At 37.3% G+C, this 24,672-nt stretch overlaps 1 protein-coding gene across 2 annotated transcripts in view; it reads right to left on the bottom strand.

Moving 5' to 3' along the window:
• The window catches only part of LOC123685018 (orexin/Hypocretin receptor type 1-like), a 130,291-nt gene that overhangs the window by 24,094 nt on the left and 81,525 nt on the right, over window positions 1-24,672 (bottom strand). For both annotated transcript variants that reach the window (XM_045624583.1, XM_045624576.1), the window contains exons 5-6: window positions 15,571-15,727; window positions 6,020-6,132 (exon numbers count right to left, since the gene is read on the bottom strand). In XM_045624583.1, the coding sequence (XP_045480539.1) occupies window positions 6,020-6,132; window positions 15,571-15,727 (270 nt within the window). The remainder of the gene's footprint in view (window positions 1-6,019; window positions 6,133-15,570; window positions 15,728-24,672) is intronic.

Genomic DNA, 24,672 nt, shown 5'->3' with positions numbered 1-24,672 from the left:
AAAATCACTAAATTATATTTATGGAAATATTTCATTAATTTCAATGAAAATGCAATGAATTAGAGAAAATAATGTATAATACTCGTACAGAAGGCTCATTCTACCACTCGTTCATTCCAAAACTTGCCACTTCGTGGCTCGTTTTTGAATTTTGAACTCGTGGAAGAATACCAATGTCTTCTGCACTTGTATTATAAATAACTATTCTTTAATAGCTGTAAACAGTTATTCTAGAGATAACTCACAGTTTATTTTTTCTGAGTTTAATTTGAAATTGTACTTATTGTATTGAATATTTGAATAAACTCATTTATTATTATTATTATTATAACATATTTTCCTGTCAATTCAATCATTGCCTAGTGTTTACAAATAACCCTACCAAGAAGATTTTGAACATAGCACTGATAAATGGAATCTTATCATTCAGAAACCAGAACATCCGCATTGTTTCGGACTCATTGATCCATCCTCGGGCTATTTCCTTACTTCCAGGAGAACATTCCGATTTCCGCTGAACATCCTGAACGCAGAAATTACTTACAAGCAAACAGTGATCGGGACAATTGTAGCAGCGCCCATAATCCTTAACAGTTTGTCCCTTCGTCAGAGCGACACGGTAAGGGCGTGACGTTGCATCAGAAACCGAGGATAAATCGGAGCTTTAGACCCCCGGTAACAATTTAACTGTTCCGACTTGGAAACGCCCCACACCCAGCAAGGCCAACGAGATTATAACTGGGTTATTGGGAAACGCATAGCCTGCTAATGTGATTTTCCGGTAGTGGGACAGCATTATTAATGGACGTGGAACATGAAATTTTTGGAGAATACTCATGTACTCTAAAGCATAATGGAACAAGTTAGCCAGCAAGTTGCAAGACCTAAGATCTCGAGCGGAACAATGAGGAGTTTCGACTATCTTGGCTATGGAATGGACTAGTGAAGTGATGTTGATAATACTATATTTGACACGATAGAATTAAAATATAGAGCAAAACTGATAAATCAGTGAAAAAATTTAGAAAATCCATCAATAAATGACTGAGAAATAGATTATTTAAATTTACGTATTTTAGCGCGGAACGTCTTTGGTCTCCGACTCGTCTGTGACGTCACGCCACTCGCCTGTGATCGCTACACCATAAATTACGTTTAAATACTTAGCCGCGCAAAGGCTCTCGCGCCGTTTGTAGTTGTACAGTGTAGTTTTAACTCGAGTTTTGTTTTTATGTCACCATAATGGAAGAAGGCTTCATGAAAGGACAAAGTTATTTTTACTCAATAACTTATTTCAAACCAACTTACACCTTAGTATTTTTATTATCAGAAATAGACAGCTAGTACTGATAGGTACTTACATCAAAATGATCTTCACACACATATGAAGTAGTTTTAGGTCCAATTAAGTCATGCCTCATTAATTTGCACCTTTTCTTCCTTTGATTCATGTCATTTGGTACATGAAAAAACAATTTATTGTTGAACGGCACAATTGATTGTACACCAATGAATTCGTAAGCACTCTGCGAACACCAGTCGCCTCGTGTAAGTGACGTGACGTCACACACTAGACTATGAAATTATTCTTCCAAGCGCAACTTCAAAGTCCCATAACTTTTTCATTTCTAGAGATATTTCAATGATTCTTCCAGATTTTTGTTTCATTTTACTTAAATTTTTAGAATTAATCCTTAACAAAAAAATGAATACTAGTCCATTATAGATCCGACTCATCCTTAATTAACGAGTGTTGCGTCTAGTGAATTTAATTCAAACTATACAGGTATGGAAAATTCACTCGGAACCATAGGATTTAGCGTACAAATCTCCAAGTCGCTCTGGCTCCAATGGAACAGTGGAAGAATCGAAACATGAGTGCGATGCCATATCAAATAACGCGAACGGCTGCTGGCAGGCGTAGATTCCATCGCGCACGCAGGTCGAGACAGAGAGACTTCAAACCCTACTAACAGATCTCCCACAACGCTTGCCAGTGGCCATTCGCGAAGACCAGATTTTAATTTGATATGGCATCGCACTCATGTTTCGATTTTTCCACTGTTCCACAGGAGCCAGAGCGACTTGGAGATTTGTACGCTTAATCCCATGGTTCCAAGTGAATTTTCCAAACCTGTACAGTACATGTGAATATTTAGAAAACATATCTAGTTCGAAAAACCAACCCAGCAGGTACTCTCGTAGCTGTTACGTAGATGATTCAGTTTTTAGTGGCTCTGCATGCCCGAGAGGTGGCTTTGCGTCACTCTCAAGTCAGGCATCGGTGGGTTTATAAAGAATTCCAGAGTTTGTACAGAGTCACCTCTCCGTGATGATGTGGGAGGGTGTATCTTGGGCACCGATAACTGGATAGCCCAATTGATCCAGCGATCTAGGAACGAAACTCCAAAATCCATAAAGGGAGGACGCACTTACTCATGTAAAGGGTGTTTTTTTTAGAGCTGTAGAACTTTAAATCCCCATAACACAACGATGGATTATTCGATTGACATGAATTTTATTTATCCGCAAGATAATCTTGTGGCATTACAATTTAAATATGATTTCTGGCATATGACCGCCACGGCTTGCTCGTATGTAGTCCATTTTGGACGTCCAATTTTCGATGACTTTTTCCAACATTTGTGGCCGTATATCGGCCATAACACGGCGAATGTTGTCTTCCAAATGGTCAAGGGTTTGTGGCTTATCTGCATAGACCAATGACTTTACATAGCCCCACAGAAAGTAGTCTAGCGATGTTGAATCACAAGATCTTGGAGGCCAATTCACAGGTCCAAAACGTGAAATTAGGCGGTCACCAAACGTGTCTTTCAATAAATCGATTGTGGCACGAGCTGTGTGACATGTTGCGCCGTCTTGTTGGAACCACAGCTCCTGGACATCATGGTTGTTCAATTCAGGAATGAAAAAGTTAGTAATCATGGTTCTATACCGATCACCATTGACTGTAACGTTCTGGTCATCATCGTTTTTGAAGCAGTGCGGACCAATGATTCCACCACCCCATAAAGCGCACCAAAAAGTCAGTTTTTCTGGATGTAACGGTGTTTCGACATACAATTGAGGATTAGCTTCACTCCAAATGTGGCAGTTTTGTTTGTTGACGTAGCCATTCAACCAGAAGTGCGCTTCATCGCTGAACAAAATAAAATGGAAGTAGTGCGTGATACCTATTCCGCACAGAACCATTATTTTCGAAATAAAATTGCACTATTTGCAAGCGTTGTTGAGACGTGAGTCTATTCATGATGAATTGCCAAACCAAACTGAAAATAAATCACTTGACAGCTGTCAAATCGGTCGCCATCTTGAACAGAAATGCTAACTTAAAGTTATATACCTCGAAGAAAAACACCAGTTACTAATACTTCCTCCCAGGTTCACGTCTAATTTGGAAACACCCTGTATAATAAGAAAACTTCTGTACAATTTTCGAATTTTTCCTACTAAACAATTCACAAACAAACATTTTTCAGCCACAGTTTCACCAAAGAGCATTCTCAAATCAAATTGGGGTGAAAAGAACATTCGATCTTCATTGACAAAAAAAAAATCTTCACCTGGAACCAGATTGGCAAATACATTTCACCCTCTCTGAGCAAACAATCTCAGAAACTGATCCATGTTCAACAACCAGTCATAAATTACTAGCTCCTAAAGGAATACCCTCTCGACGTATCTTGTCCAAAGGATTTGCCGCGCGCAAACATTCTAGCCAACCGAGCCAGTCCAAATATTTATACCGCAACCGATGGCGCAATTACGGGACACCGAAATGCATTCCACACATGAGGTGGTAACGATTGGTTTCGATTGAAAAGAGGGCCCTTTTATCTGCCGACGAAAGCAATTTGAATCCGAGTCTTACACCCTTAAATTTTCAATCGAGCGTCTCTCAAAGGGTAGAAAAACGATTTCGACCCTATGTCGGTTGTGGACAGAATTATTCTCGTTCGAAATTCTTTTCGAATAGTGAACGAGGCAATATTGTTACGGAGGAGGGATTCCCCAGGGGTCGGCCCTAGGCCCCCCGCTTTATAAGGTGTATTCATAGTAGGTATACTGGAAAATTGATGAGATATGGTAAATCTACTAGCAGATCCCAAATGGGAGTTGTCTTTTCATTTATTTCTGACTCCAAAGGAACAACAGTGCCGTTAACGTAAGTAAAAAAAAATTTAACAGAAAAAATCAACATCATTTTCTCAGCATAAATATACCATATACCCTTAACGTGTTGTTACTAAAAGTTACTAATTTAAGAATTTATATTGTATTTCATATCATATACAAGTATTAATGTTTTAAACCTCAGTGATGTATTTTGTTTATTTACCGGAATAAACTCTTATTATTATTAATAGGTTCAAAAAAATGTTTTCTACAAAAGTTTCACGAAATCGGCTAGTGTTTTTTCAAAATGATTTCACAGAATGAAATATATACATATTGATTGCAACTTCAGTTTTTCAAATGGAAAACCCTGTATATTATTCTATATCTGACTAGCTCCTTTTTCCCTGATTTCGAATATATAACATATGTTTGGTCTATGTAGAGAATGCAAGTGACATCTTAGACGACAGGGATGCTCAACCATCCTAAATAAGTATCAATAAAACAACAGAATAACTGGCAAAGGATATCCCCTTCAATTTTGTAAATTGTCGAAATATTGAAATTCATGTTATCAATCAAAAATAATTCGCGTTAATAGTTAGGTAACTATGATATTTTGAGTTGGTAACTAATGTTTCATTAGAAACTAAAAAATGTTCTCTATTTCAGTATCGTAATGAGTTCATTGCAGTACTAAAAACATTGCTGTAATGAACTCATAACAGCATTGTTTTCAGTGTTAATTTTCGTTTTGTGGTTGTCTAGACTGACTATCAAATTTCAACATTCTTCAATGGTCAATATAGTATAAATAGGATATTGTAAAATGATTTGAAAATTTATCAGCAATTTCTCTTGGTTCTGGTGATGTTGAATCGATTTCGGCAGACATAATTCATGAATTCAATGCGTAACTATAAATCATTCCAAAATTCGAAAAGTATGATTCAAATTAAAATTCCGTTATCTGTTAATTTTCGTGAAAGTCACACCAACTGCCAAAATATAATACAAAAGTAACTAGGATGTATAACCTGAATTTTTCATTGAAATTCGACAATATTCCACAAAACTGAAAACCATAAAAATTGTTATATCTCCTGAGTTATTCGTCACAGACCCTCAAATAAAAATGTTTTTCAAACTTTAAGTTCCGCTCTGAAACATAACGAGGTTTCAAGTGCATAGCTCACGTCCAGAAGAAGTGGCAGCTTCGGGAAAATTATCAATTTTTTCTTTGAAAATTTCAGATTTTTCCCTATAATTTCTGAAATAATGTACGGATCGCCCAACTGCAAGCATTTTCGTAATCTACATCATTGAATCAATCAATAAAATGATACAATATTCCCATAAAGGAACATTTATTTATTTTTTTCTGAGTGTTAGGAATGGAAAATTTTACGAAAATTTTTAGACAAAAAATTTTTCAGGTGAGATCGAAATTCGAATAATCAGAGATCGTAAATTATGGTACCGCTCACCGCTTTCTCGTAGAGCTCCCGGTTTTTAGGAAATTTGAACAAAACTGAAATAGAGAAAATATCGTCTAATACTCGTTGCAGAAGGCAAAACCAACACTCGTGCATTCGAAAACTCGTTCCTTCGTCGCTCGTTTTCGAATTCCGCATTCGTGTTGGATAAGGGGCCTATTCTGCAACTTGTTTTAGAATATACTATTTCCATTTACTTTTACATTATGTCCCACATTATTATGAATGAAGTTAAAATATAATAACTGCTGATACGATGAAACTTTTTGAAAGGGCAATTCCCGTTTCTCCATGAACAAAGTGAATAGAAACACAATTCACTGCCCATTGCCCTTCCAGTAGCATCCGCCACTGGTCTTCCAAACTGAAATTACATAACTTACCGCTCATAAAGTTGTATATAATAGGATTAACAGCGCTGTTTGCGTAGCACAGCCAATGGGAAATCATGGCAGCAGCTCTGTTGGCCTCGCTGTTCCTCAAATCCACCGTCAATCTGGAGGAGAAACAACAATAGATCAGTAATTTTCTAGTCAACTCAACATAAAGGTTATTACGATAATGAACTAATTATCATTTAGCCAATTAGGGGTTGACAAGGGATTGTCTGGTTTATAACGGGTGTTTTTTTTCTAAGTATATAACTTTAAGTTGGCATTACTGTTCAAGATGATGATTGATTTAACAACTGTCAAGTGATTTATTCTCAGTTTGGTTTGGCAATTCATCATGAATAGACTCACGCCTGAACAACGCTCGCAAATAGTTCAATTTCATTTCGAAAATAATAGTTCTGTGCTGAATACGTATCGCGCACTACGTCCATTTTATTTTGTTTAGCGATGAAGCGCACTTCTGGTTGAATGGCTACGTCAACAAACAAAACTTACGCATTTGGAGTGAAGCTAATCCTCAAGTGTATGTCGAAACACCGTTACATCCAGAAAAACTGACTGTTTGGTACGCTTTATGGGCTGGTGGAATCATTGGTCCGTACTTCTTCAAAAACGATGATGGCCAGAACATTACGGTCAATGGTGATCGGTATAGAGCCATGATTACTAACTTTTTCATTCCTGAATTGAACAACCATGATGTCCAGGAGCTGTGGTTCCAACAAGACGGCGCAACATGTCACACAGCTCGTGCCACAATCGATTTATGGGAAGACACGTTTGGTGACCGCCTAATTTCACGTTTTGGACCTGTCAATTGGCCTCCAAGATCTTGTGATTTAACACCGCTAGACTACTTCCTGTGTAAAGTCATTGGTCTATGCGGGTAAGCCACAAACCCTTGACCATTTGGAAGACAACATTCGCCGTGTTATTTCCGATATACGGCCACAAATGTTGGAAAAAGTCATCGAAAATTGGACGTCCAGATTGGACTACATCCGAGCCAGCCGTGGCGGTCATATGCCAAAAATCATATTTAAAATGTAATGCCACAAGATTATCTTGCAGATAAATAGAATTCATGTCAATCGAATAATCCATCGTTGTTTTATTGCAATTTAAAGAAGTTCTATAGCTCTAAAAAAAAACACCCTTTATAAATGAAAGTATAGAAATTGACGCAGAGTACTATAATGCTCTACTCTTTAACAATAAAAATTTTTTGTGAATATTTCTTATTGTGTAAGTGTCTGAAATTTTTTTTCTGAAATCTGAGATGTTCAATTGAATTCCATCTGAAAGCCATATTGAAATCAATAAATATCAAAGATGAATTGACATTTCAACATATGAAGCAATGATTTCGTTCGAAAAATAAAAATAAAGGCACTACCATCAAAAAGTCACAGAGGATCGAAACATATGCCTTCCAATAAGTTGAATTCAGTCGATGTTCATGTTACAGAAATGAGAAGTCAAGGGATATTTTGCTGGCAAACTATTTCAACAATATTTAGTTTCAAGCATCTCGTATAACCGTCTGATTGCAGAAACAGAAAAATGAATAGTTGAATGCAATATTGAAAATTTGTATTCGCCAATTTGGAACGACTATTGCGCAAATTTGCGCATGCGAGAGTACCATTTTATTTATTCAGATTTCCACCGGCAATTATTGATTTTCATTTCAACTATACGTGAGGAATAGAATCTAGTCATATGCAGGGTGAGTCAATAGTGCTCTATCGGTCGATAACACTTGGAAATTTTGAGCTGGAAGAATAATTTGAATTTTGACGGGATGTCGACAGTACCTAACGCATAAGTTGAATTATTTTTGACTCTACAGGTTGGTCCAAAAGTAGTGAAACTCGATACAACATTTTTTGTCAAATGAGAATGCCGAAGTTCCTTGAAATTTTGAATTAGAAATACTCCACTTGTCACCATTTGGTACTTTTTTGACGTAGGCAACTTTTTCGAAAAATTTTAGGGATATAATGGTCTGAACTAAAGGACATATCTCAAAAATCATTCAAGATAATGGTACGTTTTATTTTATCGAATTTTATCGGAAAAATTCAGGGCATGCCATTCGAATAAATAGACATTTTTTTAACGTCTTCTCTTAAAAATTGCAGTTTCTTTCGGTTCACCTGTAGAGTGATCCTAGTCTAAATTTTCGACCAATCCAGCACTATGTTTTTCCCTATATAAAATAGAAATAAATCATTCATGATGTTGTTTGATTCTTATAAGTCAGAAAAAATGAATATTTCAAAGAATATCAGATAGAAGCGCATTCGCCAATTTGCAACGGTTGTGTTGCAAATTGGCGAATGCGCAGGTATCGCACGTGCAGCTGTGTCTTTGTTAACCTTTGTGATAGCAGGTTTTCATTTCGTCCCTTAATTGCACTCAATTTGATTGCCATCATCTAGAATACTGCATGCAGTTTCAACTTCGTTTTGATAAAATTAAAAATTGCATTTTAATAGGGAAAACAGGTTCAGTCCAACAAAAGACAAAAGGAAATAGAAATTATATATCAAAGTTGGTATTTGATAGCGATACGCTCTAACGAACAGAATTGTAACATTCCTCATTCTCAGAATTTTCCGATTCAAAATTTCCACATGTGTAGTTCAAAACATGTATACACAGCCTCCTTTGTTGTGATATAAATGAACATTCGTTGAGTACTAATTGTCTTTTTTATTGATAATTTTTCGCCTGTTTCAAAGGTCATACGATCTGTATTTATTATTTTGAACGATATATTTGGATGCCAATCTTGTTTTGTGCTTATTGTATTTCAAAGTCATAGAGACGATTGAAAAGAGAGAAGCAACTCATACAAGGGCGTAGAAATGGGGGGTACTGGGGTTAATTTCATTTTCATCTTGTGTTATGCTTATTTTGCATGCAAATCTATAGGATGATTTTTTTTTCTGGAAGGGTACCCGCTTATTTCCTCCAGAACTATTTTTTGGTGAAGCAATAGTGCTTTAGAAAAATGTAAAAAGAATTTCTGGTCTGTTTTTTTTAGAGCTATAGAACTTTAAATTGCAATAAAACAACGATGGATTATTCGATTGACATGCATTTTATTTATCCGCAAGATAATCTTGTGGCATTACATTTTAAATATGATTTCTGGCATATGACCGCCACGACTGGCTCGGATGTAGTCCAATCTGGACGTCCAATTTTCGATGACTTTTTCCAAAATTTGTGGCCGTATATCGGCAATAACACGGCGAATGTTGTCTTCCAAATGGTCAAGGGTTTGTTGCTTATCCGCATAGACCAATGACTTTACATAGCCCCACAGAAAGTAGTCTAGCGGTGTTAAATCACAAGATCTTGGACGCCAATTCACAGGTCCAAAACGTGAAATTAGGCGGTCACCAAACGTGTCTTTCAATAAATCGATTGTGGCACGAGCTGTGTGACATGTTGCGCCGTCTTGTTGGAACCACAGCTCCTGGACATCTTGGTTGTTCAATTCAGGAATGAAAAAGTTAGTAATCATGGCTCTATACCGATCATCATTGACTGTTACGTTCGGGCCATCATCGTTTTTGAAGAAGTACGGACCAATGATTCCACCAGCCCATAAAGCGAACCAAACAGTCAGTTTTTCCGCACAGTACCATTATTTTCGAAATAAAATTGCACTATTTGCAAGCGTTGTTCAGGCGTGAATCTATTCATGATGAATTGCCAAACCAAACTGAGAATAAATCACTTGACAGCTGTTAAATCGGTCGCCATCTTGAACAGTAATGCCAACTTAAAGTTATATACCTCGAAAAACAACACCCGTTAATGACGTCATAAATAAACAATTCGTGTTATGATAGCTACTCCAGCTATTTCCAATCAAAAATCATGTAACATCGGAAAATCAAATGTAGTAAATTAGATCCCTTTCCAAAATAAAACCCTCAAAAACTTTCTCCGTGTATTTTCGCTTCCATAAACCAACGCACACTATAAATTAAACTCAAGTTAATCTCTTGCTTCATTTCAAGTATGACAACATTCCTTTTAATCTCATTCTAGGCTTAGCAAGAACGAAAAAATTTAGTCTGGACGGTTTCAGTCTGTCCTCTTAGCGACGAGTTGGACACTATATTTCATCAGCAGGAGTTGCCAACAGTAATACGTCTTGGCGGGATCGGATTTGAGAAATCTCGAGGACCTACTGAACGTCGTTATTTTTCTTTCAACCAACGAGATGAATCGGATTAGACTGGATGGCAGAAATATAGAGATAGTTTTACTGGAGACTCTCGTATTTACTTTTTATGGTTGTGAAAATAGAGAAGAGGAGAGCTGGTAGAGTGTGCAAGAAATTTCGATGTGAATGTATGAATCATTTTCTGGAAAAGTACTGACGAAAATAAGGAACTTGTGAAAAAGGACTTTTTGTTATCTAAGTTTGACCTCAGTTGAAGTTTTTAGAAAAGCAGAATCGGGCAGGATTTCTTATTGTATTCGGTTTTCTTTATTGTACCTATTTTTATACCCAATTGAATAATGCGTGATGAAGGACCACCCTTTCGGGAACGAGAAATATACTGTATCGGGTTTACGTGTATATTTTGCTTGGTTACAAGGTTTACAACTGTGGTGGTGCGGCGCGTAGTTACTTAACGAGCACGTGTTGATGACTTGATGGTCTGGACGAGAAGGAAAGAAGGACTCTCTCAGTACTCTCGTACTAAGGGTGTAATTGTTGAGACAGGAGGGGGGTTGCCACGTTGCCACGTTGAGCACAGTGGCGCCACATCTAATAATCATGTTTGACCACGGTATAAATTCTATACACCGTGGCTTGACTGTACACCAATTGTATTTCCTTTAGAGCCTGATTGACAAACTGTTGGACTGAGAGCAAGGAATTTCCGATTTTATTGTAGAAGATTTTCGGCAGTAGATAAGTAGTTACTGTATGTAAATATAGCATAATTTTGTATTAAATATAGAGTAGTGAAATTAGAGGTAGAATTAGTTAGATAGAAATTAGTAAAGTAGAAGAAGCAAGGTTAAGGATAGGAGTAGGAATAGTCAGGTTTGAATATCCATGTGTAGAGGAACTAATTAATACAGCGTTGAGTTTTACATTATCTTTATAACCTCCTTCTTTTCTTTGACCACAATAATTAGCAGAAAATATACCAATCCACCTTATATTTATTTTGGTTATTCAAAAATTTAGGTGTACAGCCAATAAAATTACCTGGCACCTTTTAGTGTTCAAGTGTTTCCATATCTGATTTGCAGATTTTGCAATTTTCATCTGCCAACGGATACAACGGATGTAGAACAGACCTGAAATCATTGCAGCTTGTTGCAACGTCATGAACTTTCTTTGTATAGGAGGAAATTCCACCTTCAAATTTATTCCTTGTTTGGAGCATCCATTGTAGAACTGCTTGTATTTTTTTCAAAAGTCAGAAGATTTCAGATCCAGTGGGCGTTGTTATTGTTGCAAATAACTTTGTTGCTACTTGCCAGATTTTATAAGGTATGAATGATATTATAGCAGTGTCAGGTCAGCAAAGAACTTGAAAAATCTGATTAAAAGTTGCTCAACCTAACATTACAGTACATTGTAAATGTGTATTGAGCACATATGCAGAGGTCAGCTTTAAGACAGAGAGATTCTAATTTAATTACATCAATATTTCTTCCTACACTTTCACTTAATATCCCAGAACCTTTGGTGGTTCAGGTAAATGTTCTTACTAGAAAGAGTTTCAGGAAAAGGTAAAAACCGGAAGGAAAACACTCTGGCAGAATCTTTCTGGTTTGGATGATTCCAGAAAGTTTCTTCGAAACTTTCTGCGAAATCTCAGAAGTAACTGTATCTTAGCAAGAATATGCTACACCTCCTCACTGAATTCCTTACAAGCTGTCTCAGAACATTATGAGAATGAGTCTAGCAGAAAACGACGATTGCAGATTCTGTGGGAAGGAGTAAGAATCTCCGGATCACCTGGTAACGCAATGCTTCGCCATTGCTAGCCAATGCAACAAATACTTAAGATACTTGTTCAAGAGAAAAAGTAACCTCCTTGAAACCATTCCAGATAGGTACAGAAGTTCATTAAAACTCTGAAACTGAAGGGCCAGTTGTAGACTACAACGACTAATGACGAGAAAAGCTCTGATGGGGTCCACAATAGACTATAAGTTTGCGGTGCAATGAAACACTTCGATTCGAAATGGAGAATGAAGATACTCACTTCACGTCGACTCACCAACGGAAAACCTTTTTAATATCGCGGAATAACATCGGGAACAGAAACAAGGATAATTGAAATAGACCTCAATCTCTGTTGCCGAGTAAATATCGTGAAACATAACACGATCGATCTTTAATGGATATTTGATATAATGCATCCAGTCTTGTCACGATGTTGATGTTTATTCTGTAGCTCAGAGCTCAGACGACGTGATGTTGCAATTATATGTTCACTAGCAGCGACAGGAGGCAGAATTTCAGACGTTTAATTGATCATTAATATCTACACGATTGATCAGAGAAAGAAGAAGAGAAATGGGGTTGAACTAGGAGGGTACATTGTGAATTAGTTAGATGTCAAAGTAAATAAAGTCGATTATTGAGATCTGAATAAGCTTCATTGTCTTACGATTCTGCGATATGAATTCCTTTGCAAAAACAATATTGTCTCATGTTTCATGATAAAGCTCTCAAAATCTTATGCCCGCCACTCACGAAGCGTTCTCTCCAGCGTTTGGTAGCAAGCGTCGAAGAGATTCCAGTCGGGCAGTCAAGTTCATACTCTGATTTACAGTCATACGGCCGTGTCCCGAGCTGTCTGACTGGAATCTCTTCGACGCTTGCTACCAAACGCTGGAGAAAACGCTTCGTGAGTGGCGGGCATTAAGGAGATATTCTGAATTATTATACGGAAATTCCTTCATTCCTGAGATATACAGGGTACCACAACCTTTCACGGACAACTAGGGAAACGATTTTATTGTAAATTTGGTTTCTTGGTTAGAAACCACGTCTCTATCGATCCAAAATATTTGCAGCGCTGTAGTGTTGTCGCTTTCATCAAAATGTATTGACAACTTCGTTATTTCAAATAACGGGTGTTTTTTTTCGAGGTATATAACTTTAAGTTATATTACTGTTCAAGATGGCGACCGATTTAACAGCTGTCAAGTGATTTATTCTCAGTTTGGTTTGGCAATTCATCATGAATAGACTCACGCCTGAACAACGCTTGCAAATAGTGCAATTTTATTTCGAAAATAATGGTTCTGTGCGGAATACGTATCGTGCACTACGTCCATTAGCGACGAAGCGCACTTCTAGTTGAATGGCTACGTCAACAAACAAAACTGCCGCATTTGAAGTGAAGCTAATCCTCGAGTGTATGTCGAAACACCGTTACATCCAGAAAAACTGACTGTTTGGTGCGCTTTATGGGCTGGTGGAATCATTGGTCCGTACTTCTTCAAATATGATGATGGTCAGAACGTTACAGTCAATGGTGATCGGTATAGAGCCATGATTACTTGCTTTTTCATTCCTGGATTGAACAACCATGATGTCCAGGAGCTGTGGTTCCAACAAGACGGCGCAACATGTCACACAGCTCGTGCCACAATCGATTTATTGAAAGACACGTTTGGTGACCGCCTAATTTCACGTTTCGGACCTGTGAATTGGCCTCCAAGATCTTGTGATTTAACACCGCTGGACTACTTTCTGTGAGGCTATGTGAAGTCATTGGTCTTTGCGGATAAGCCACAAACCCTTGACCATTTGGAAGACAACATTCGCCGTGTTATTGCCGATATACGGCCACAAATGTTCGAAAAAGTCATCGAAAACTGGACGTCCAGATTGGACTACATCCGAGCCAGCCGTGGCGGTCATTTGCCAGAAATCATATTATCTTGCGGATAAATAAAATTCATGTCAATCGAATAATCCATCGTTGTTTTATTGCAATTTAAAGTTCTATAGCTCTAAAAAAAACACCCTTTAGAACACATTGCATGTTATATATTTTCTTTCGGTTTGCGGTTGCCTCTTGATTATTTATCTATCATATATCCTCGTCTTTTTCGATATATTCATTGTAAAAGAGAATTTCCAAGTTTTTATTAATTTAATCTAAAAGACAGATAGCCAAACGTATATCAGAATCCCTTCAATCTAGAATAAAATGAATGTCACATTTTTGAGCTCGATGTTGGAGACAATTAATTTGGTGAAAATCGCAACCTCATAAATTGCACAGTTCTCATACTAAAAGAGAAAATTGGAAAATGGCGTGAAATGAAAAGTTCTTATAACTTTATTACTGGTGCTATAAACATGAAACAATAACATTCTACAGGCACTTTTGTCAGTATTATTTGTTTTTTATTGCAATAATATTTTTGAAGAGGTAGAAAAAGCGATTTTAAACGATAAAGAAATTTTTTTGGTTTATACGTTCACAAAAACACAAGTTTATATTATAAATTCAAAACTGATTGCACGAAAAAACAAGTGACTACACTAATGGATTCCACTGAAAAAGTGCCTGTAGAATGTTTTTGTTTCATGTTTATAGCAGCAATGCAGAAGTTATGAGAACTTTTCATTTCACGCCATTTTCCAATTTTCTCTCAGTTGAACTTATAAGTTGGGATTTCTAGTTGAAGGGGATTCTGACATCCTTCTGCTAGACCACAAATTTGGTACACCTGATGAATTTTTTTTTTCATCGGATAATATCAAAGAGATTTCCTAGTTTGTAATTATTTAATTGCAAAAAGGTCCAACTTTCTTAGGGTTAGAACTCAAGTTCCAGGAAACAGAATAATAAATTTAAGATCGTTGGTACTCAACAGTATTTTATTGAAGTTGAAGAACTCACTCTTGTTACGATTCTGTGGAATAGAGAATAGTTACTACAATTTCAACAGAGTAAATGTTATATGAATTTCAATAGAGTAAATATTAGTTGAACTTTATGAACGAAAATTATTATTAGTAAGTTCAAATGGTTGAAACTGCACACAAATTCGATAGACTTCATAGTTTGTTTATTCACAAACTCCACCGAATTTTTTTATAGTCGAAAGAGGAAGAAGAGCATGAATTCAAATTCAGTAACGTAGAAACTGATAGCAAGATATTTCACCAGTTTCTTTTATGAATAGGTAACTCTGAATAATGCATTTCGATTCTACAAAAAAATCATAGCTTTATATGTTTACTTTATTTGATATTCGATATTCTCATCATAAAATATTGAGACCACCATTTTGAACGCCGCTTTTCAGCAAAATAAACTACATTAGAACATTTTCAGAACAATTTTCAATATTTTTCTTAAACGATTAGTCCTAGTATTATTATTCAAAATTCAGGAGGAGCTTTTTTCTTGAACAATCCCAAAGTTTTATCACTAAGGATACTGAGCATGAAATTCTGTACAATTTCTCACAATTCATTTCTATCGTGATCAAATAAACACAAAAATTCTTCTTACCTGAGAAGTGAAAGAAGATGGACTGGAAAATAACAGATGGCGAACATGACAACCACTACCACCAACATTTTAGCAGCCTTCTTTCTGCTTTTCAGCTGACCCTCAGTGCTGGCATTCATGTTCATTGCGAAGGAGTTAACGTGCCTTCCAGAGACATCTACAATAAAATTATAAATAATTAAATTACGAAACGTATTTGAGAATTCTTTAACATATAAATTCACATTCAACCTTCTTGCTAAGCTTCTAATAAATATTTCAAACCAAATTACAGCTTCTAATTTGGAACTTAACGAGTTGAAATAAATTTGAAAAAAAAATTCTTCAGGAGTTGTACCGAGCAAGAAGCTTGCAGTTCCAACGGATGCGGTTAACGTTAATGTAAATTTATTCGACCCTAGACCAGAATATATCCTTCGTCTGTTGCCGGTGACAGCTTAATCAATGTCGATGAGGCACCAAGTGAGGTAAATGGTTGAATAACACGGAAGAAGGACGTTTTGGACCACATGCTGTAGAGTTTATTCGAGGAAGTGCAGTTGAGACTACGTGTCTGGAATTTTCCTGTCTACGTGATGAATGTGAATCCTCCATAGTTTTATATACATTGAAATTAATCTAAAACTGGAAGTTTAGTTGAAGAATACGCGAATTTTCAGAAACAAGGTTTTCTACATAGGCGTACAACTTTGCTTCCGCCGTTTTTTTCCGAAATTCGAGGCTTTATTGGGAAAATCTGGTTATACATTTATGATTCGAAGTAATGTCCATCGCTGGCTACTACTTTTTCCCATCTTTAGGGTAGCGTTCGCATCCCGCGTTGAAAAAACTGGTCATCTTCCGAAGCGATCCACGAATCGATCCAATTTTTAACTCTCCATAAGACCGGAAGTGCTGGTCAGCCAGGCCGTGTGCCATTGATCGAAACAAGTTATAGTCCGAGGGATCAACGTCTGAAGAATATGGCGCAACATGGGTTCGAGTATTGTCATGATGTAAAATCACTTTATCATATCTCTCTCGTTGTATTGCGGCCGTTTGTCGTTCAATGCTCGGCCCAAACGCATTAATTGCATTCGATAACGATCGCTTGTGATTGTTTCAGTTGCTAATAACAATTCATAATACACTATGCCGATCTGGTCCCACCAAACACTGAGCATGACTTTGGAACCGTGAATATTCGGTTTGGACGTCGACGTGGAAGCATGGCCGGGATATTATCATAATTTTCTGCGCTTGGTATTATCGTAATAAACCCATTTTCGTCCCTAGTCACAATACTATAAAGAAATTCCTTCCGTCTTTGTCTTGCAAACATCCGTTTACAAGCAAACAAAAGACGTTCAACATCTCACGGGTCAACTCGTACGGCACCCAACGTCTTTGTTTCTGAATCATTTCCATGATTTGCAGCAATTTTAAATGAATTGTTACATCACTCCCAATGATCTTGCCAATTTTTGTTGCGTTTGACAAGAGTCTTGATCAAGTAATACCTCCAATTCTGCATCTCCGAAAACATTCCCTCTTCTACCGTCATGCTGGTCCTCGACGTCAAAATCACCATTCTTGAAGCGTTGCAACCACTCTCGGCACGTTTTTTCACGAATAGCGGCCTCACCATAGGTATTTGAGAGCATTCGATGAGCCTCAGCCGCAGATTTCTTCATATGAAAGCAGAAAATTGAAACCTCCCACAAATTAGGAGAACTTGACAGCTGTTAAATCGTTCGCCATCTTGAACAGTAATGCCAACTTAAAGTTATATACCTCGAAAAAGACACCCTTTATAATTCATTTTCGTTTATATTAAATAAACACTTCTCTCAGTGTAGGAAGAAATCTAACCAACTTTGTGGGACCTATAGACGAAAAAACTTCCCACCATCCTAAGAACAAATTCTTCTTGTGAACTTTTCCGTATTCTATATGTTGGTCACGGGATTCCAAAAACAATATTCGGCAAACTGTGGGTATCCAACAATTCTCTCAGAAGTTACTTCGATCTCTATTCCAGCCACGCTCCAGGTGTATATAAGACACGGATAACGTCTATTGGTATTACGTGATTCCTCTTTGTCGATGATCACAGATCTGTGAGGGATGGAAATGGCCCATTCCGGGATGTTTCGGAGGGAATGGGAGATAGATAACGGGATTTCTATAATGGGACCACTCGCCTACAGGAGGCAGGATATCCTTGGAATCGAGGATGATGGAGTGCTTTAATTATTATTCAGCTGTGGAGCTTTTCGAATTTGAAGACATTGTTCTTCCATGTATTTATGTTTTAAAGGGAGATTTAATTTATATCTTTCGATTTTCTCACGTTGCTTTACTTCATAGCTATTAAAGAGTCTTTTCAGAAGGTTACAAGATGCATTCAATGGATCTCATATTGATTATTGTTCACATCTTGGTTTATCAGAAGAGTGATGATGATTCAGGATAACGTTTTGTATTGTTTAACAATGGAGAACAAAGGGGAGTATAAAATGGATTATGTTCTTGTTTGGCAGAAATTCATTTGAATGGAATGAAACAAAATAATTTCCACCGGATTATTTAATTGCTAGCAACAATTGTTTCGCCACACTGTGGCTTCATCAGGCTACACTTTTGACTGATAAGAGTACATAGTTTTTCGGAAACTAACGGGTGTTTTTTTCGAGGTATATAGCTTTAAGTTGGCATCACTGTTCAAGATGGAGACCGATTTAACAGCTGTCAAATGATTTATTCTCAGTTTGGCTTGGCAATTCATCATGAATAGACTCACGCCTGAACAACGCTTGCAAATAGTGCAATTTCATTTCGAAAATATTGGTTCTGTGCGGAATACGAATCGCGCACTACGTTCATTTTATTTTGTATAGCGATGAAGCGCCCTTCTGGTTGAATGGCTTTGAACTGCCGCAGTTGGAGTGAAGCTAATCCTCAAGTGTATGTCGAAACACCGTTACATCCAGAAAAACTGACTGTTTGGTGCGCTTTATGGGCTGGTGGAATCATTGGTCCGTACATCTTCAAAAACGATGATGGCCAGAACGTTACAGTCAATGGTGATCGGTATAGAGCCATGATAACTAACTTTTTTATTCCTGAATTGAACAACCATGATGTCCAGGAGCTGTGGTTCCAACAAGACGGCGCAACATGTCACACAGCTCGTGCCACAATCGATTTATTGAAAGACACGTTTGGTGACCGCCTAATTTCACGTTTTGGACCTGTGAATTGACCTCCAAGATCTTGTGATTTAACACCGCTAGACTACTTTCTGTGGGGCTATGTAAAGTCATTGGTCTATGCGGATAAGCCACAAACCCTTGAACATTTGGAAGACAACATTCGCCGTGTTATTGCCGATATACGGCCACAAATGTTGGAAAAAGTCATCGAAAACTGGACCTCTAGATTGGACTACATCCGTGCCAGCCGTGGCGGTCATAAGCCAGAAATCATATTTAAAATGTAATGCCTCAAGATCATCTTGCGGATAAATAAAATTTATGTCAATCGAATAATCCATCGTTGTTTTATTGCAATTTAAAGTTTTATAGCTCTAAAAAAACACTCTTTATTACATGTATGACTCTTGAAGGAACCTACGTTGATGACTAAGACCCATTGCTCAACTGCAGTCGTCTATTATACTTTTTCAAGTCCACAGAATGTTTAGATCTAATGGGTGTTAAATTTCTATACAAGTATATTTTTGTAGTGAATTGGAAAGGAATAAATTGGATTCTATAAATCACAAAAAGAAAACTTAATAGACTGTGGCAATTTCAGCAGAAGTGAAAAACCGGACACAAAACATTATCGAATATATAAAAAAAAGAAAACAATAAGTCAATGTCCTGATGAAGTCTGAACCATTCAGTATTGTGACACCTTCCGTGGAAATTCAACTAGAAGTTTTCATTCGAAGGCAAGGAAGCGTTAATAAGTCATCATTCATTTCAACAAAATGTTTACCTTTGAATTTCCTCATCGTACTTCATCTTCAAAAGGGTGGCAAAAAAATTTCCAGGAATAATTCAATTAATACTATAACAGGATAAACTCCTGGCGAAACTTCTTGTATTAGTCAAGACTCTCCGTGACCCTTCAATAAGGACGGAAAAGTTTAAATTAAAATTTCCATATTTGTTTCACTCTATGCTTTCGACATAGATTTAATACGAATCGATCTGATTTCTACCTCAATTCTATACAATTTCTATACGAAAGTTACTGCCTTCAAAATATTGGAGGGATATTCAGATAGTTTCATTAATTCTACTTAAAGGTATTCAGATGAATCCAGTATATACTGCGCCTCTATATCCAATAACGAATCAATTTCAATTTATCTTGTTCAGAACTTCCCTGCAAACTCTGCTTCATTGGTTATTGGAGTATTTTGGTTTGCGAATTCAATATCAACCCTATTAATTTGATGGAAAATAAGCAATTCAAATAACACACACACCTATTATTAGGTATCTAGGGATTCAGCTCTATTCCAGAATAATCCTACACTGTTATTAAAACCATAAATAAGCTTTCAAAGCCAATATAAGTGGATAATTATACAAGTCTTATGGTAAGATGATCTAATGGATAGATACAACATTTTTTCTCCTCCTCCCCTTCCTATCCTCAAACAAAAAAGGCCAATTGGAAAGAAAATTCCATACCTCTGCAAATCTTCGTCTCTAAAAATAATCTTCATTCTTTTTGTTTATAAGTTTCACAAGAGCCGTTTGCAGAATAAGAAGGTTCATCCAAAAACCAGAAAAAAGTTTTGATGCTTTTGAAGTGATTCTAAACTATTGTTTCCATAACAAATACAACTTTATGTGTAGCTCATCAAGGAAACCCCTTGGAAAAAATCAGATTGTGACACCAAATATCTTTCAAGCGAAGATACTTGCAATCCGATGATGTTTTGAAATGAATCTAGTAAGAAATGTGATATAGCTATACATCCTGACGTTCAGGCTGCAATCACAGCATTGAACTTACATATTATCAATTGTATTGGAGGGTCGAAGAAAACTCAAGAAAATAATCAACAATAACAAAAGGTGTGTTTAGACTAGGTTCGTGACAACTCGGAAATTAAAAAAGAATTAAGAGGCCAACAAACTTTCCAGAAAATGAGCGCAAACTCTTTTCACAAGAAAGAGTTTCAGAAGGAGGAAAAATCCAAAAGAGAACCACTCTAACGGAATCTTCCAGGTTTGGATCATTCCAAAATTTTGCTTGGAAAGTTGCTGTTAAGTCTAAGAAGTAAAGGGTGTTTTTTTCGGGGCCATAGAACTTTAAATTGCAATAAAACAACGATGGATTATTCGATTGACATGAATTTTATTCATCCGCAAGATAATCTTGTGGCATTATATTTTAAGTATGATTTCTGGCATATGACCGCTACGGCTGGCTCAGATGTAGTCCAATTTTCGATGACTTTTTCCAACATTTGTGGCCGTATATCGGCAATAACACGGCGAATGTTGTCTTCAAAATGGTCAAGGGTTTGTGACTTATCCGCATAGACCAATGACTTTACATAGCCCCACAGAAAGTAGTCTAGCGGTGTTAAATCACAAGATCTTGGAGGCCAATTCACAGGTCCAAAACGTGAAATTAGGCGGTCACCAAACGTGTCTTTCAATAAATCGATTGTGGCGCGAGCTGTGTGACATGTTGCGCCGTCTTGTTGGAACCACAGCTCCTGGACATCATGGTTGTTCCATTCAGGAATGAAAAAGTTAGTAATCATGGCTCTATACCGATCACCATTGACTGTAACGTCCTGGCCATAATTGTTTTTGAAGAAGTATGGTGCAATGATTCCACCAGCCCATAAAGCGCACCAAACAGTCAGTTTTTCTGGATGTAACGGTATTTCGACATACACTTGAGGATTAGCTTCACTTCAAATGCGGCAGTTTTGTTTGTTGACGTAGCCATTCAACCAGAAGTGCGCTTCATCGCTAAACAAAATAAAATGGACGTAGTGCGCGATACGTATTCCGCACAGAACCATTATTTTCGAAATGAAATTGCACTATTTGCAAGCGTTGTTCAGGCGAGAATCTATTCATAATCAATTGCCAAACCAAACTGAGAATAAATCAATTGACAGCTGTTAAATCGGTCACCATCTTGAACAGTAATGCCAACTTAAAGTTATATACCTCGAAAAAAACACCCGTTATTTAGATCTCAGTAAGAATAACCTGCACTTCCACGCTAGATTCTTCGCAGAGCATTGCCGCCCCAGGAAGCACCTCATGGGTATGAGAAAACGACAACTACATATTCTGTGGGGAGAAGAAAGAAAAAACTCCATATCATTTGGTAACGGAATGCCTTTCCATCGCTAGTAAAAGCAAAAAATGCTTTTGACAAAAGACTCGTAGGAATGAGGAAGTTGAAGCCATCCTAGATACTGGAGTTCATTTAAACTTTAGACCTGGAGGGCGAGATGTAGACTACAAGGCTAGAATAGGCACAATAGACCATTAGATCATGGTGGAATAAGCCGCTTCAAATATACCATCACGCTTCATTTTAGAACAGAAATGTTAATCTGCCACTGAAGAATCTCAATTCACTTCGACTCAGCAACGGAAGACCTTCCTAATATACCAAAATAACATCAGAAACAGAAACACGGATAATTGAGATAGATTCCAATCGCTGCTACCGATTAAATATCCTGAAACAGGAGACGATTGATCATTAATGGATATTTGATATAATGAAACCAGTATTGTCAGGATGTTGATGTTTAATCTCCAGCTCAGTCCACGCAATACTGCAATTATAGCTTGCACTAGCAGCAACAGGAGGCTGAATACCATCAACAGTCTATGATATCCTACCTCTGAAAATCTTCATCTCTGATTCAAGCGTCATAATATTAGTTTCACGAGTACCGCAGGTGCCATTTGCAGAATGAGAATTGTCAATTTGAAAACGAAAAAAATTCTGAATGATTAGAAACTATAGTTTCCATAATTATATTAGGTGAACAACTTTGCTTCAACCGTTTTGCAATAGATGCCTGTAGCGGTAAGAGATAGTCGAATATATCATCATACAATAAGCTCCGGTTTTTGTAAATAAAACGCCATCGAAATATTAGTCGATTTGTGTCTGCATCATAAAGTTATTCTCGATTGAACATGTCAGATTACGAGTCAAATTCACGTCATTTGCGGAAGTTTCTAATTTTCTGCGTTAATATAAAGAATTCAGCGACTGAGGCTCATCGAATGCTCTCAAATGTCTATGGTGAGGCCGCTATTTTGACGTCGAAGACAAGAATGGCGGTGGAAGAAAGATGGTTTTTGAATATTCAAAATTGGATGCATTACTTGATCAAGAATCGTGTCGAACCCAACAATAATTGGCGGGATCATTGGCAGTGGCGCAAGAAGCCATTTCAAAACGCCTGAAAGTCATGGGAAGCATTCAGATACAAGTAAATTGGGCGCCGTACGAGTTGAAGCAGAGATATGTTGAACGGTGTTTGTTTGCTTGTGAACAGCTGCAAGCAAGGCAAAGACGGAAGGGATTTCTGCATTGCATTGTGACTGGAGACCCAAATGGGTCCCAAGCTCAGAAAATCATGAGAATATCCCGGCCATGCTTTCACGTCTACGGCCAAACCGAATATTCACTGTTCCAAAGTCATGCTCAGTATTTGGTGGGACCATCTCGGCGTAGTGTATTATAAGTTGTTAAAACCGAATGAAACAACCACAGCTAATCGTTATCAAATCCAATTAATGCATTCGAGCCGAACATTCAGAGATAAAAGACAGCAATACAACGACTGGCATGATAAAATGAGTGACCCCATGTTGCGAGAGAAGTCAAGATATACTTGGAATCGTTGAAATGGGAAGTTCTACTCCACTAGCCTTATTCTCCAGATGTTGTTCCCTCGGACTATCACTTGTTCCGATGAATGGCACACGGCCTGGCTGACCAGCACTTCCGGTCTTATGAAGAAGTAAAAAATTGGATCGATTCGTGGATCGCTTCAAAAGAGGACCAGTTTTTTCAACGTGGGATTCGTACGCTGCCCGAAAGATGGGAGAAAGTAGTGGCCAGCGATGGACAATACTTTGATTTTTAAATGTATAACCAGTTTTTACAATAAAGTTTCGAATTTTTGAAAAAAAAAACGGAAGCAAAGTTGTACGTTCATGTAGCTAACCAAGAAAACCCCTTGCTTACTGGAATCTTATGGAAAAGCGTATGTGAATGTTTTACTTCAGCATCGTAACAGCAACGGAGATAATGATCATTGTTGAAGAACAAAAGGAGATAGAGGTCAGTGATATTCATTTCCTTTTATCTTTGAGGGTTGAAAAGTTGTAACTCAGGTATAACCAACTTTGCCGAACGTGTACACAGCAGCCTACTTAGCAAATATAGACACAGTCCCATCGTTTTCCAAGCAAAGTTGTCCATGTCTATCGAGCATCAAATTCGGTGGTATCCCGGTCCCTCAAAGTTTAAAACTCTCCGAGAAAAATCATATAGACTCTGGGCCGAACTCTACAATATTATCGAACCTTGAAGGACGTGTTTATTCTGGGAAGTTTGAGCTAATTTCAGTATAATGAAGTTTTTCCGGAACGCAGACTTGGGATGGAAGACAAAGTCTGTCGCCACTCGAGTGGTTTCTGGTGGAAACTTCCTTTTCTTGTGTATTCCGATCAGTCTGCCTGTCTATAATACAGTATTGGCGTTGGTGCGCCTCGATATTGTATATATCCACTCAGAGGAACAGAGATAAAGTCCCATTGTTTAGATGAAGATTACAGTCATTTGAACAATTCCATTTTCTTATAACTGATTTGAAAAGTAGACTTTATCTCATAGCTTAATGAATTTCAGAACTATGTATTGATCATACTGTGAGAATAGTTATTAGTTTTATTGTTTTACTAGGCAGCAATTAGTAGATTGACTGTCGCAGCTGATAGTTCATAGGAATTCAACTAAGGTACTTTGCTACCGAGTTGCACATATAATTTAAATTCGATTGTTTTTAATAATGAACACTGCGCAAAAAAATTGACGCAC

The sequence above is a fragment of the Harmonia axyridis genome, chromosome 1 (assembly GCF_914767665.1).
Source record: "Harmonia axyridis chromosome 1, icHarAxyr1.1, whole genome shotgun sequence".
In the NCBI taxonomy this organism is placed as follows: domain Eukaryota; kingdom Metazoa; phylum Arthropoda; class Insecta; order Coleoptera; family Coccinellidae; genus Harmonia; species Harmonia axyridis.
Note: the sequence above shows the minus strand (reverse complement) of the source record. Positions and strands in the feature narration are given on the sequence as shown.